The sequence below is a fragment of the Tupaia chinensis genome, unplaced genomic scaffold, assembly GCF_000334495.1.
Source record: "Tupaia chinensis unplaced genomic scaffold, TupChi_1.0 Scaffold000365_1, whole genome shotgun sequence".
In the NCBI taxonomy this organism is placed as follows: domain Eukaryota; kingdom Metazoa; phylum Chordata; class Mammalia; order Scandentia; family Tupaiidae; genus Tupaia; species Tupaia belangeri.
In genome coordinates this window covers 2048358-2062682 of record NW_006159862.1, presented here as the reverse complement: position 1 = coordinate 2062682, position 14325 = coordinate 2048358, and the positions used below count along the sequence as shown (strand labels likewise).

Below are 14325 nucleotides of genomic sequence, written 5' to 3'. Positions count from 1 at the left end.
TAACTTGTTCCACTAAGGCTGTCTCTATGTGTTCTGTCTTTGTCACATGCAAGATGTCAGTAATTAATCACTAGCCTAGTTTAGGGACAAGTTGTGTAAACTGCAGCCCCATTAGAATAATCAGTCATAAAATGTCTTAAAGAATTTTAGTATGGATTTTTAATTATAGTGTACTGTACATTATAATTTTTCATTAAACTATGGGCTTATCTACTAACATATTCTCCAAAATAAATACATTCTATTTCATAAAATTGGCACGGACTTTAATAATATTCTTAGCGTGGCACGCCCAGCTGTACCCTGTGGAGATAGTCTTGCGTCTGTCAAAGCTGGTATTTGCTTTCTTTATTGTGGTTTCTTATTTTAAATTCCTAACTTTATATTGTGCGTATGTGTTAGTGGCTACGGTAAACAGATTTTCCGGCGGCATCCTTCCACCCCCGTTTGCCGATCTAAAGTAAGTGTTTCTGTAAGCATATTCTTGCCACGCTAACCCCACAAAATTCAGCACAAAGACCATCCCAGGGCCGGTGCGACAGGCCTGTGTTTGAACGGACGTCAGCGTGTGAAAGGACTCGGTTCCAGTGGAACCTCTGAGGTGCTGGTGTGTGTGGTGGCCCAAACTTCCTGGACTCAGGACCCGTTTTCCTTCAACTCTAATCACCTTGGGACGCACCTGGGCAGGTGCAGAGTCCAGAACTGTCTCGCTGCTTGCTTGGTTAGGCTGTGTACCTACTTGTCGGGCACACAGTAGGTGCTCACCGAGGTGTTTGATAAGGGCTCCTGCCGCCCTGTGAGAGGGAGGCCTGGAGCGCGTCAGCGCCGAGGACAGCGCGGAGGTGAGCCCACAGCATGGGACTTTTCAGGAAGGTGCCCCGCGCATCGTTTCTCGTCGACCTCGATGGGCACGTCTGTCTTGTCTGTGAATGTGTGTCTAGATGACAGTGCCGAAGCCATGCAGCAGCGGCAGTGCTAGGGCCTCCGCGCTCTGGCCAGGTGTGACCTGATTCCCCGTTGGCCTGAAGGTGTTCACCCACCCAGGCCTCAAAGAAAAGCACCCAGGAATTTGGAGTGGCATTGAATCCACCGCAAGGCTGTGGCAAGCAATAGGGCTCTGTGAGACCCGGCACTGCCGGCTGTGGTGAGGACACACCTTCTCAGTCTCAGGGTGAGAATGCGCAGGGCAGGAAAGGACTGGGGGAAGACCCTGGGCAGGGCCTAGCGACACTGTCCACGGGGCACAGAGGGCCTCCCTCCTCCCACCTCCCCGAGACTAACAGACGGTCAGCAGACTATGCCAGGGAAGGGCGTGACTTTTATGTAACAGTGGCTTTTGCAATTTTGTTTTGAAGTCTCGTTTGAAGCTGTTTCCACAGTCGAAGAATAGTGACAGTCCCGAGGATTCTCACACTTGCAGCTGGCTGGCATCTTCTCAAGTGCCGTCCAGGTCAGAGAAGAAAAAGCCAGGACGCCCCAGCAGACTGGTCAGCCGTGCAGAGCCCACCGAGCGTCACCGTGGTGCCAGCCGCAGCTCTCTCTGGGGAGTGGTGCACCTGTCCACCCGCACCGGGCCCCACCAGTGCTCTCGGAGGGCACGCTGTGCACGTGTGTGCCGGGCTCAGCCACTCCGTCTTCTGTCCTCAGCTGCTCTGCTAGTGCCTGGTAGTCAGGACCCTGGCCACCAGACCCAGCATCAGTGTGGCCAGTGCGGCCCCCAGAGTAGCCCCTCTGCGGATGACCAGCTGTTTGGCCGACAGTCTGCGCTCAGGAGCTGAAGGGATGCAGCTGAAGAGGTCCCCAGGGCCCTCAGGGCGTGAATACTTCATCAGGGTGATGCTGGGGCAGCTGCCGGTAGCCACTGCAGGGCAAACGGGAACACTCAGTCATCCAGGCAGGGCCCTGGCCTGGAGTCAGGTGCTAGGGTAACCGAGTAGCCGCATGTTTCGCCCTCGATGCGAAGATGGGAACACGCCTGCCTTTGCCCGACAGCTGGCCCCGATGGGGAGCGAGTGGGGTAGTGATTTCACCTGTGAGTCGTGCAGGCAATAAGACGGGAGGCGTGTGCCCGTCTGAGCCCGTCAGAGGGCGAGAGCACGGCCCTTATCTCTGCCTCCCCGGTTGTGGGACCGGAAAGCACCTGAGTTCTTGCAGCCACTTGCTCGGCTGAGGTGGGGATGCATCTGGCCGCCTCAGCCTGCCCAAGTGCCTGTCAGGGAGTTGGGACTGTCTTCCTGGGGTGGGGCGTCATTTTCGTGACAGGAAGAAAAACCCCCTGAGCTTACGCAGTTCCACGTGAGCCTTCCCATCAGGTGAGGCGCACGGGTGGCCGAGAAGGGGCTGCTGACGTTGCACGGGCGCCAGCACAGACGTGTGACGGTGTTACCTGAAGAAACGGCCGCTTTCTGGGGCCCGGCTTCGGGTCTGGGGCCGGGAGCTGTGCTGTCCGCCGCCTGCTGCTGCATCCCCGCGTGCTCCTGGGCCTGCAGGAGAGCGCACCCGGGTGGGCGCAGCGCCAGCGCAGGCTCACCACCAGCCTCATACACCTGCCTTGAGGTTGGTGAGGGACAGCACCCCCAACCTCGGCCACACGTGGGCGCTGGCATGCATGTGCCCATTGGACTCAGGTCTCCAGGCATGAAACTGGGACCCGCCCACGTGTGAGTCAGCCTTGCAGAATGTCATGATTTGCTGCACTCCTGTCCACCCCCCGCCCTCCCTTTAACATGCTCAGAGCAATCCAGATCCACACGTTCACGGCCGTGGGCAGTTTCAGTCGTCCTCATGTGCCAAGACGACTTCATAGGTGACTGTATCTTTGCACAGAAGCAAAGCCACCCCCTGAGCATTTAGGGTCCTAGCAAGAACACCCCTTATGTCCTCTGCCAGCAAACCCAGCTGTGCCTTCAGTGTCTGAGAAGCAAACAAAAGGTCCTCCAAACGGCCAGCAGGTGGCGTGGTGGCTAAGGCACTGGGCTCTCACATGGCGACCGCGCTTACAACCCTGACCTTGCGGTCTGACACCAGATGGTGTGTGTGTGCAAGCTGAAATCCCGAGAATGAGAAGGAATTGCAATGTGACCATGCCCCCAAAGGGGTGATCTCTCTCTCTCCGCAAGCCCATATGACCTATATCTTAAAAAATTAAAAAAGAAAAAAAAAAACACTTAAAAAAAGTCACACAGGCCCACCACGGGGCCACAGATGGTAGGGTGGTCTAGCGGTCCTGCAACCACATGGAGAGCCCGGTCTGGTTCCTAGACCACTCTGAACGTGCGGGGCATGCTGTGGGCACACCTGTGATCCTAGCTGGTTGGAAGATTTGAGGCGCAGGTTGTGGCATGGTGGGACCCTGGCAGGGGTCCCTGTCTCTTCTCTCCTCTGTCTCCCTCTCTCTCTCGACTTTTTACAAAAACAGTTTATCCAAGAGGGTGGCGGACAGGATGACTTTAGTCCTTTGAGAAGCCCGGGCACACTGGCTCAGCTGGGCCCGGAGAGCCGCCTTTGCTTTGGTTTCAGCAGCCGGGCGGCCCACGCAGGTTCTGGGCACCTGCGGAGCACGCCCAGCCCCGCATCTGCAGTGCGCTCCGCGGCCGTTCCCCCGCCCGGCGGCCGTCCCGGCGCGTCCTGGGCGTGGCTGCCTGGGCACGCCCTGCCTGCTGGGGGCGCAACGCCTCTCGGGAACCGCCGACTCACCTCCTCTGCAGCTCGCTTCCAGTCCAGACAGCCGGTGTAGACCACAAAGGCACCCGCTGCCAGGAAGACGCAGACCAGCATGCCCAGCCAGAGGCCTGCGGGGGACGAGCGGCCATGGGAGGCGTGTCAGGACCCCCGGCCTCTGCCCGCCGCACCCCACGTACCCATGATGCTCATTCTGGCCACGAAGGTCAGCACGCCGCCCAGCGGGAGGCCGATGGCGTAGTACATGACGACGTTGACCACGGCGCCGAAGGCCTGCTTCCCGGTGCCTCGCAGGATGCCGCTGTAGACACACTGGGGGCCGGAGGGGAGGGGAGCCGGCGTGAGCTTGTGCCGCTGTCGCCCAGCGCCACTGTCGCCCAGCGGGCGCCTTCCCAGGCGGAGACAGTGCATCCCGCTGCATTCCCGCCACACCTGGGTGGGCGGCCTGTCACCCTTTCCTCCTGGGAGGTGGGGGGTCAGGGCACGGGGTCACCTTTCACAGGGAGCCTGGCCCCCAGGCCCGGGTTGCCTCACCCGAGAGTTAAAGCAGGACTGGGAACCAAACTCGGTTCTGGCAGACCCGGCCCCGTGCTGGGGTATGCTCTGTTAGCTTCCTGTCTGCTGAAAAGGCTGCAGAGTGGCTTAAAACAAAGTTATTTATGGTTGGGTTTCCAAGTTCGCGCCTTACGGGTCTCTGCTAGTTTAGAGGCCCTAGGGCAGAATCTTTTGGCTCCTCGGAACATTCATTTTTGCATAGAAAAGCAGCTGGTGACTTCTGATAACCTAATATTTGCTTTTTCCAGCTTCTAAGATTCCTCCTGCAACCCGGGGCTCTCGGCCCCACATTGAAGCCTCTGCTCCTGGCCTGGTCTCCCTCTTGTTATAAAGACATCCCCCCCCCCATTACGCTGGCCATCCCAACCCCTTAGCTGAGTCATACAAGCCAAGGCTCACTTGCCGTGAAGCATTCACAGTGCCAGCAAGGAGGTGGTGGGCATCCCGGTGGGGAGGAGGTGTCACGCTGGCAGGTGAAGGTGTCTCCATCCCCTGGGAGGGGAGGGGACAGCGGCCCTGGCCCACCATGGCTGAGCCTCAGGGCCCAGGTGAGCATTGCTGGGGGTGGGCGTGGACCTCGCCTCCTTGGATTCTCCCACCTGGGTCTCCCACCCTAACAAGCCAGGGACCAGGCTCAGCTTACTGACCAGTGCCCTTGGCTGTTCTCGCCTCGTTCCTGTGAGGAATGTGGGCTAGTTTGCGGGGCATGTGTTCACGTTTGCACAGAGGACGGGCTGGGGATGGCTGGGTCTCGAACTTGGTGATACAGTGTCACGTGGCTGCTCGTTATACATGTGGGGTCTTCAGGAAGCACGGGGAAGGGACCAGCAGTTAGCGTAATGGCTATGTCGTTGGACTCCCATGTGGTCGACCGCGGTTCGAGTCCCAGACCTGGTGGCTTAAAACTCACGCCGGGCACGTGTGCGCGCGTGCCCAAGATCCCGAGAGGAGAATGGAGAAGGGATTGCGGCATGGCCACCCCCTCTGGGGGGTGATTTCTCGCTCTCTGTCTCTCTGTCTGTCCCTGCCTGGCTGGCTAGTGCACGTGCCCTATAGCAAAAAAACAAAACAAACAAAAAAAAAAAACCTCTCCAAAAAAAAACAAGCACGGGGAAAATGCTTAGGGGAAAACTGCATGGACTTGGACATTTTGTGCATCCCAATAAACTTGTACTTTCACTCCACTTTCCATAAGCTTTCTGAAGTTCCCTCATAGTAGGCATAGGTTATCTCTTTGTAAAGTTATTTAACGTTATGTAGTGTTATTTTTTAATGTGCTGGAGAGCACGTGCGCTCAGCAGAGAGAGCCAGAGAGAGGGACAGAGAGGGAAAGTGAGAAAGCAGCTTCCCGGCCCAGGACTCAAACCACAGTCAGCCAGCCATGTGGGAGTCTAGCACTTTAACCACCACACCACCTGCTGGTGCCTAGATGATCTTTTCTGCTTAAAAACAAACAACCACTTCGGTGGCCAGAAGGGTGGCATGCACGTTAAGGCGGCTAGCACGGTTTGAGTCCCAGACCTGGCAGCTTGAAGAGCATCTGAAAGGAGAATGGAGGGGAAAGAATTGCAGCGTGGTCGTCCTCCTGGGGAAGCTTTCTCTCTCTCTCTCTCTCTCTCTCTCTCTCTCTCTCTCTCTGGTGAACGCTTGTGTCCTATAGCAAATTTAAAAAAAAATAAAATAAAACTCTTCGAGTTTCAAGGCCTCTTGAATAACAATTGGCATGAGCATTCTCAAGCAGTGGTAATTTTTCCCCAGAGGGGACACGTCTGGAGACATTTTGGGTCATCCCAAGGACAGCGCCCAAACATGGGAGTCTGAGCGACACGTCGGACTGAGAAGCGTGATTGAGAGCGCTGTGGACTAAACTGCGGTCTGGCGGGCACACAGGAAGGCCGGGGCCTGCTCGCCTGACTGAGGGGCCTGCTGGGGAGAAGCCACAGACCGTGGTCCAGAGACTTAGCAGAGGGCTCCATTAGGTGAGCCCCCCTGGCTGGGCGCCGATGGGGTCTGCACACCCGCAATGGCCAGAGGCGGTGGCCAGGTGCAGCAGAGCCCAACGCAGGTCTGAGCCCCCTGGCGTCCCGCACGTGGGCAGGAGAGGACGGGAGGACCCAGGAGGAGGTCGCGGCTGGGCAGGCCTGACCGCCGCCCGGGTTTGATGTCTCCTGCCCAACCTGGTCCTGCTGTCAGACAGCGGCAGGCTTGCTCCCATCGGAGCTGTTTGAACGCCGTTGCTGCCCGGTCGCTGCTGGACATAACCCCTGCCGATATTTGTTAAGCCTAGGACGCGAGGGTTAAATATTTACAGAAGAGAAAGCTGAACAGAGATCGGCCACGTCACAGTCCAGGTGAGTAACTGAGCTGCCAGCACGCAGCAGTCCGGGGCGAAGGTCACACCCACCGCCCTCCAGGATGGACCCGCACTTGGCCAGAGACAGCCTCGCTAAGCTGAGAAAGGTTCATACGCAGTGTGTCCCTACAGCAGGGTTAAGACAGAGACGCCTACCAGGAAGCACGCCACAGATATTTCGGGATTAAGTAATAAATGAGATACTTCTAAGCCCGTGTGGTTCAGAGAATACATCACAAGAGAAATTTTTTTTTTTTTTTTTTTTTTTTTTTTGGTTGCCAAAGCACGTGTGTGCTCCCTGGAGAGACAGAGAGGGAGGACGGCCACAGTGCGGTCCCTTCTCCATCCTCGTAGGATCTGGGGCATGTGTGAACACATGCCCACCACGATTTTAAAGTCGCTGTGTCCGGGGCTTGAACTGCAGTTGACCACATGGGAGTCCAGCATCTTAACCACCATGCCACCTGCTGGGCCCTCAGGAGAGAAATTTTTAATATTTTGAATTTAATGAAAAGGAAAGCAATGTAGCAAAATGAGGAAGATGCAGCTAAGGCAGTGCATGGAGGGAAATGTATTCTCTCAATGCCTCAGTCAGAAGAAAGGGAAGGATTCACAGCGGGGATTAGCAGTCCGCCCTAAGAAACTAGCCTAATTATACCTAAATGGAGGATGAGAACAATAAACAATTCGAGCACAAGTGCTTAAAACGAGCACCACAGAAAAAATCAAGGGAACCAAAAGTTCAGGTGGCATGGGCTAACGGCACTGGACTCCCACAGCAATGATCGTGGTTCGAGTCCTGGACCTGGCTTTCTCTCTCTCTCTTGCTCTGTGCCTCTCCGGTCAAATAAAAATAAATAAAGTTACATAAAATAATTCTTTAAAAAAGTTCATAATACATAAAACGGACACTTAACAAGAATCTGGCCTTTGTAAAATAAGGCCAAGAAAATAGAATAACAAATGATTCTTTTGGGGCCAGCAGGTGGTGTAGTGGTTAAGGTGCTGGACTCCCACGTGGCCTACCGTAGTTCGAGTCCCAGACCTGGTAGCTTGAAACTCACGCTGTGTACATGTGTGCTCAAGATCCCAAGAGGAGAAGGGACTGTGGCTTGGCCATCCACCCTGGGGGAGGTGATTTCTCACTTTCTGTGTCCAGCAAACACACACACCCTGTAGCAAAAACACTCAAAAAAATTATTTCAACAATAAGTAAGACACAAATGACCAACATCAGGAGTGAGAAACTGGGTATGATTACACATCAGAAAGAAAGGGTTGGAGGCCGCAGAACTGGAGACCTTTGGGGTAGGCCCACATGAGGGTCCCATGCTCCCCTCCCCAAGGGCTTCCCGTAGCCTGAGGTTGGCCAAGCCCGGGAGGGGGCTATACATTGAGCCCCTGATGGAGGAGCTCTCTCTCCCCTTTTCTTTCTCTGTTTCTCTCAGAAGAAATCAACTTGAAAACAAATTATTAGAAGCAGAAATAATAAAAAGCTTCATGCCAAAGAATTAGACAATTTAGTTGAAAAGAAGAAATTCCTAGAAAGGTACAAATTTCTAAAACAAATTCAATAAGAAACAGCAAGTCCAGGAGATGTTGGTTAATAGACACAAGATTATAGTTAGATAAGGACTAAGTCCTGGTGTTCTACAGCATAGGGGGTAACGATCACTAACAGTAGGTCCTATATTTAACAATAACTACAATGCAAACGTTTGCAGCAGGAGCGATGGGTCTGAGATGATAGTTATGCTAATTATCCTGATTTGATTATTGCACATTGTAATCAGAAACTGAAAATCCCTCTACACCATATATAGTACAGTATCCAGCGGGTGGCATGGTGGTTAAGATTCTGGACTCCCACATGGCTGACTGCAGTTCAAGGCCCAGACCTGGTGGCTTGAAAGTCACACCAGACGTGTGTGTGTACATGTGCCAGATCTCAGGAGGAGAAAGGAGGAGAAGGGTTTGAAGTATGACCATACTCCCTGGGGGTGATTTCTCACTTTCTCTCTCACTGTCTCTGTCTGTCTCTCTCCGATGAGCACAGTCGCCTTATGGCAAAAACCTTAAAAAAAAAAAAAAAAGAAGTTAAAATAATAATTTTTTTTAAGTTCATAAAAAGCCAGAAAGTCTGACTAGACTCTAACAAGTAGATTGAGCCAATAACTTAAAATCTTCTGACAAAGAACAGCCCCGGCCCAGATGACTTTATTGGCAAATTTAGTTAAATATTTGAAGAAATAGCACGAGTCCTTCACAGACTTCCAGAAAGCGCAGGAGAGAATACCGCCATTGCTCACGATATGAAGCCAGTGTTAGCTTTATAGCAAAGCCAGACCGAGACAGCACAGGAAGAGCTTACAAATATCCATCAAAATCTCTAACAAGGGACCAGCAGTTAGCATAATGGCTATGTTGCTGGACTCCCACGTAGTCGACCACGGTTCGAGTCCCGGACCCGGTGGATTAAACTCACGCCTGGTGCATGTGCGTGCGTGCCCAAGATCCCGAGAGGAGAATGGAGGAGAAGGGATTGCAGCATGGCTATCCCCCCTGGGGCGTGATTTCTCACTTTCTGTCTCTCTGTGTCTCTCTGTCTTCCTGGCGAGCGCACACACCCTATAGCAAAAACCTCTCCAAAAAAAAAGAAGAAAGTCCTACAGATAACATAGTTAATACTGAGACGGAATTCCTTGAATGCTTCCCCCTGACACTAGCAACAAGGCACACGTATGTATTCTTTTTACTTCTAGGTCAGCGTTGCCCTGAGCTTCTGGCCAGTCTAGAAGGGGAAAAGTAAAACTATTCATAAATGACGTGAGCTTCTGTGTAGGAAGGAGCTCACACACAGAAAACCATGAGAATGAGTTTAACAAGGTGACAAGGTTAAAGATCAAACTCGTTTTTCTGGGACCAACTGGTGGCATGGTGGTTAAGGCCCTGAACTCCCACATGGCCGACAGTGGTTCGAGCCCGGAAAATTATGCCTGGCATGAGGCCTCCAAAATTCTACACCAGCCATCTTCCCTGGAGGTGATTTCTCACGTTCCCGCTCACTGTCTGTCTGTCTCCAATGAGTATATGTGCCCTATGCAAACCCTTTTAAAAAAATGGTTTTTCTATAAACTAGCTATCAATAATTTAAAAATGAAATTTAGAAAATAATTTCATTCACAAAAGTATCAAAAAGAATAAGATACTTGGGGATAAGGTAAACAGAAGTGCAGGGTGCCCACTGAGGCCTACAGGGAACATGGCCGAGGTCAGTTAAGGGACAGCCACATGACTGTCCCGCATAGTGGACCACAGGCACCAGGCGTGTGTGCGTGAGTGCCCAAGATCCTGAGAGGAGAATGGAGAAGGGATTGCGGTGTCACCATCTCCCCTGGGGGATGACTTCTCACTTTTTGTCTCTGGTGAGCGCACGCACCCTATGGCAAAAATCTCTCTTTTTAAAAAAATGCACCATAGGGGCGAGCAGCTGGCATGGAGGGCAGAGAGGCCGTTCCCACATGGCCAGCTGCACAGTTCAACTCCTAGTTGCTTGAAAACACATCGGGTGCATGTGTGTGCATGCCCCAAATCCCAAGCGGAGAATAGAGAAGGGATTGTGGTGTGGGCATCCCCCTGAGGGGGAGGGGTGATTGCTCACTTTTCCTCTCTGTCTCTCTTGGGCAAGGGCACACGCCCTATAGCAAAAAAAACAAAAACAAATAAAAATGCACGACGAGGCAGCCACGGTCATTAAGACAGTGAGGTACTGGCAGAGGGTAAACACCATCAGTGGGACAGAATGGTGACTTCAGAAATAAGCCACATTTGGGGGGCTAGCAGATGGCATAGTAGTGACATCTCTGGACTCCCACATGGCCAACTGTGGTTCGAGTCCCAGAGCTGGTGGCTTGAAAATCATGCTGGTTGCGTGTGCGTGCATGCCCAAGATCCCCAGAGGAGAACGGAGGAGAAGGGATTGCGGCTACCCCCCCCCGGTGGAGATTTCTCGCTCTCCCTTTCATCATGTGTGTCTCTGTTTCTATCTCTCTAGCAGGCACATGTGCCCTAATGCAAAAACCTCTAAAACAAAAAGAAAAGACAACTACATTTGTGGTAAGTTGATTCTTAGAAAAGCTGTCCAGAAAAATCACTGGAGAGGAGAGACTGGGCAGCTGGAAGCAAAGCGCAGAGGTGCGGGAGGGAGGGGGAGGACAGGAGGTCAGACACCCGGCACTGCGGTCCAGCCGGGCACCAGCCCTGCAGGCAGACGGCTACAGACATCCCCGGCCCACGGCTGAAATCGCGCATCCTCCTGCCTTGGAAAGCATCGAAGCTTCCAAAATGTCACTTAGCAAGCCCCGAGGTGATGTCATTCTTTGTTTCTGTGGGAACAAAGTCAGATGGAGGCTTCTACTTGGGATGCACAAGAAAGTCTGGAAGTTGCAATTCAGAGCTTGGAGACGGGGTTTTTTGTTTGTTTGTTTGTTTATTCTTTTAAAGAGAGATTTTGCTATAGGGAAGCGATAAATCACCTCCCCCCCCAGGGGGGAAGGCCACGCCACAATCCCTTCTCCTCTATTCTCCTCTTGGGATCTTGGGCACGCACGCACACATGCGGTATGAGTTTTAAGCCGCCAGGTCTGGCACTCGAACTGCAATCAGCCATGTGGGAGTCCAGCGCCTTAACCACTATGTCACCTGCTGGCTCCTAAAAAAAGAAAACTAAGCGCTGCTCTGGATCACTACACAGAGGAAGAGAGCGGGGTCCAAAGGATCTGAGTATCAGTAGAGCAGGGCTGCTGCTCAGAGCAGATGCGCTCACCGTGCAGAGGCGAGAAAGGACCGTGGGAAGCAGCAGCGACTCATCCCGAGTCCGGCCAGGCTGCGGGAGCGGGGCCGGCCTCACCGCCAACAGTCAGTTTGAAGGAGCAGTTACAAGTTAGCAGAAGGCATTCTATCTTGACCCTGAACATGATTTCTACAAATCACCTCTGAAAACAGCAGGACAGAAGTTAAGAGAGGTATCTAGTCCTACAGGAACTCAATTGAGCTTTTTTTCCCTGAAGGAATTATGTTTTTAATTTAATTTATTATTATTATTAATTAATATGCTACAGGGCATGTGTACTCACCAGAGAGAGAGAGAGAGAATGAGAAAGTAAGCCACCAGGTGCAGGATTCGAACTGTGGTCAGCCAGGTGGGAGTTCAGTGCCTCATCCACCACACCACCTGCTGGCCTCTGGATTGAGCTTTGATGTGGCAAGCTTAATAGAAATCCAGCCTTAGTATGGCAGCACGTTCAAGGCGAACCTTGGCTGCAACAGCTCCTGTCATGAATGGCAGCAAATGCCACTGGGGGGCCTGGAGCTGGGGCTGGGGGCCTCGCTGACCCATCTAGCCTCACCCAAGCAGGACAGCAGTTTGCTGGGCAGATATGACAGACGCCTGAATGTACAGAGCAACTGAGAACTCACGCACGGAGCAGACTGGAGCAGCAGCACTGAAGAACGTTCTGGATTTGACCAGGGACCCCAGCGCACAGTGCAAATGGCTTATGGCCCCGAAGTATTCTCTGCAGGTCACGGTCAAAACAGCGCAGCCACCCGCCCAAACAGAAGCACTACATCTGACCTGATCCTGGAGGAGCACATCGCATGCACATTTTTTGTTTGTTTTTTAGGTTTTTGCCATAGGGCGCAAGCACTCACCAGAGAGAGACAAGGAGAGGGAAATGAGAACCCCCCCCCCCGGTGGAATGGCCATACTGCAGTTCCTTCTCCATTCTCTCACTGGGATTCTGGACACGCATGCACATGCACCCAGTGTGATTGCCAAGCCGCTGGGTCCCGGACTCAGACTGGTGGGCCACATGGAAGTCCAGCCACCGTAGCCACCATGCCAGCTGCTGGCCGCTTGGCAGTGTCTTACAGAGTTAAACGCATCATTTGCTGACCCAACAATTCAACTCTTAGGACTCTACCAAGAGAAATGAAAACAGACATCTACATAGGCGTTACTTTGAATGTTCCAGACAGCAGTAATAACAACAGGCCAAACTATTCATGGAAACCACCCAGTGTTCACCAGCTGATGAGGGACAGAGACCTCGTCCACACCGTGTGATGGCACTCCCATTAGAGGCAGGGGGAGCCACTCCCGCCGGCAGTAATGCTGTGCGGAACGAAGCCAGGCATCAAAGACTGCATATTCCGATTCCATTTCTATGAAATGCTCAGAAAGGGCCGAGTTCACACACACAGCCTGCCCTGCCTGGAGCAGGAGACAGGACAGGGGCCGACTACAAAACCGGCCTGCAGGGTCTGGGAGGCAGTGGACGTATTCTAAAACTGGATTGTGGTTATGGTTGCACAACTCATTATCGAATTGTGCAACTGGCAGGTGGTGTGATGGTTAAGGGCACTGGACTCCCACATGGCCGACCATGGCTTGAGTCCCGGACGTAGTGACTTTCTTTTTTCCCTTCCCTCTCTCACTCTTGTTCTTGCTCTGTCCTTCTCTGGTCAAAATTAAAATAAGTAAATAAGTTAAATAAAATAATTACTTAAAAATATTATTGGGGCCAGCAGGTGGCGTGGTGGTTTAGGCGCTGGATACTCCCATATGGCCGACCTTGGTTTAAGTCCTGGGCTTGGTGACATGTTTTCTCGCTTTCCCTCTCTCTCTGTCTCTCTCTAGATGAATTTAAAAATGAATGAATAAATAAAATTAAATAAATAACTCCCTTTTTAAAAATTATCAAATCGTGCACTTAAAATATTTTGAGTTTTGGGGCCAGCAGGTGATGTGGCAGTTGAAGCACTGGACAGATGACTGTGATTCGAGTCCCAGGCCCACTGGCTTGAAAATCACACCAGGCGCCCGTACATGCATGCCCCAAATCCAAATCCCAGGAGGAGGATGAAAGGAGGAGGAGAAAGGATTGCAGCGTGGCCATTTCCCCGGGGTGTGATTTCTCACTTTCTCCCTCTCTGTCTCTCTCCATCTCTCTCTGGTGAGTGCACACTTCCTGTGGCAAAAAAAAAAAAAGAAAAAGAAAATATATATATTTTATGGTATGCCATTTATGACTTAGTTAAGGGGTAAAAAAATGTAAAACAAAGGCCAGGTCCATGGAAAATATAAATTTAGGATATAACATCACGGAAGGCCGCCTCCATGGTGGGATTCCACATGGGGCTGCAGTTGAACCCCCCCCCACCCAGTCTGCCTGAACTGCACTGCCTGCGCATGCGCACGAGCGCCGAGACCTGATTGGCTCGGGGTGGGAGGACTGGATCGCGACTTGCCCAGACCCTGTAGAAGGTGTTCGTCTCTGTCTCTCACACACACGCTCACTCCTTTGCACTCACATGTGCTTGCATATGCTGTATCATAAATAGACAAAACTAAAAATGGAGTAGAATAGCCAGGGGCCAATGGGTGCCATGGTGGTTAAGGCTCTGAACTCCCACATAGCCAGACACAGTTCGAGTCCCAGACTGGCGGCTTGAAAATCACGTGAGGAATGTGTGCATGCATGCCCCAAATCCTCAGAGGAGGATGGAGGAGAGGGATTATGCCATGACCATCCCCCAGGGGTGATTTCTCATTTTCCCTCCCTGTCTCTGTCTCTCTCCAAAGAGTGCACACATCCTATGCCAAAAAACTAAAAGAAAAACTGAAAAAAAAAAAAAAAAAAAAAGCCACGAGGAAAGAGGGGCGGGGGACACTA

The 14325-nt window shown here is 52.4% G+C and overlaps 1 protein-coding gene across 1 annotated transcript in view; it reads right to left on the bottom strand.

The window, feature by feature from the left end:
* The window catches only part of SLC47A2 (solute carrier family 47 member 2), a 45939-nt gene continuing 31614 nt past the window's right edge, over positions 1-14325 (bottom strand). Inside the window, exons 16-19 of the mRNA XM_006153197.3 lie at positions 3861-3993; positions 3697-3791; positions 2387-2483; positions 1-1861 (exon numbers count right to left, since the gene is read on the bottom strand). Coding sequence (XP_006153259.1) covers positions 1656-1861; positions 2387-2483; positions 3697-3791; positions 3861-3993 — 531 coding nt within the window. The 3' untranslated portion in view covers positions 1-1655. The remainder of the gene's footprint in view (positions 1862-2386; positions 2484-3696; positions 3792-3860; positions 3994-14325) is intronic.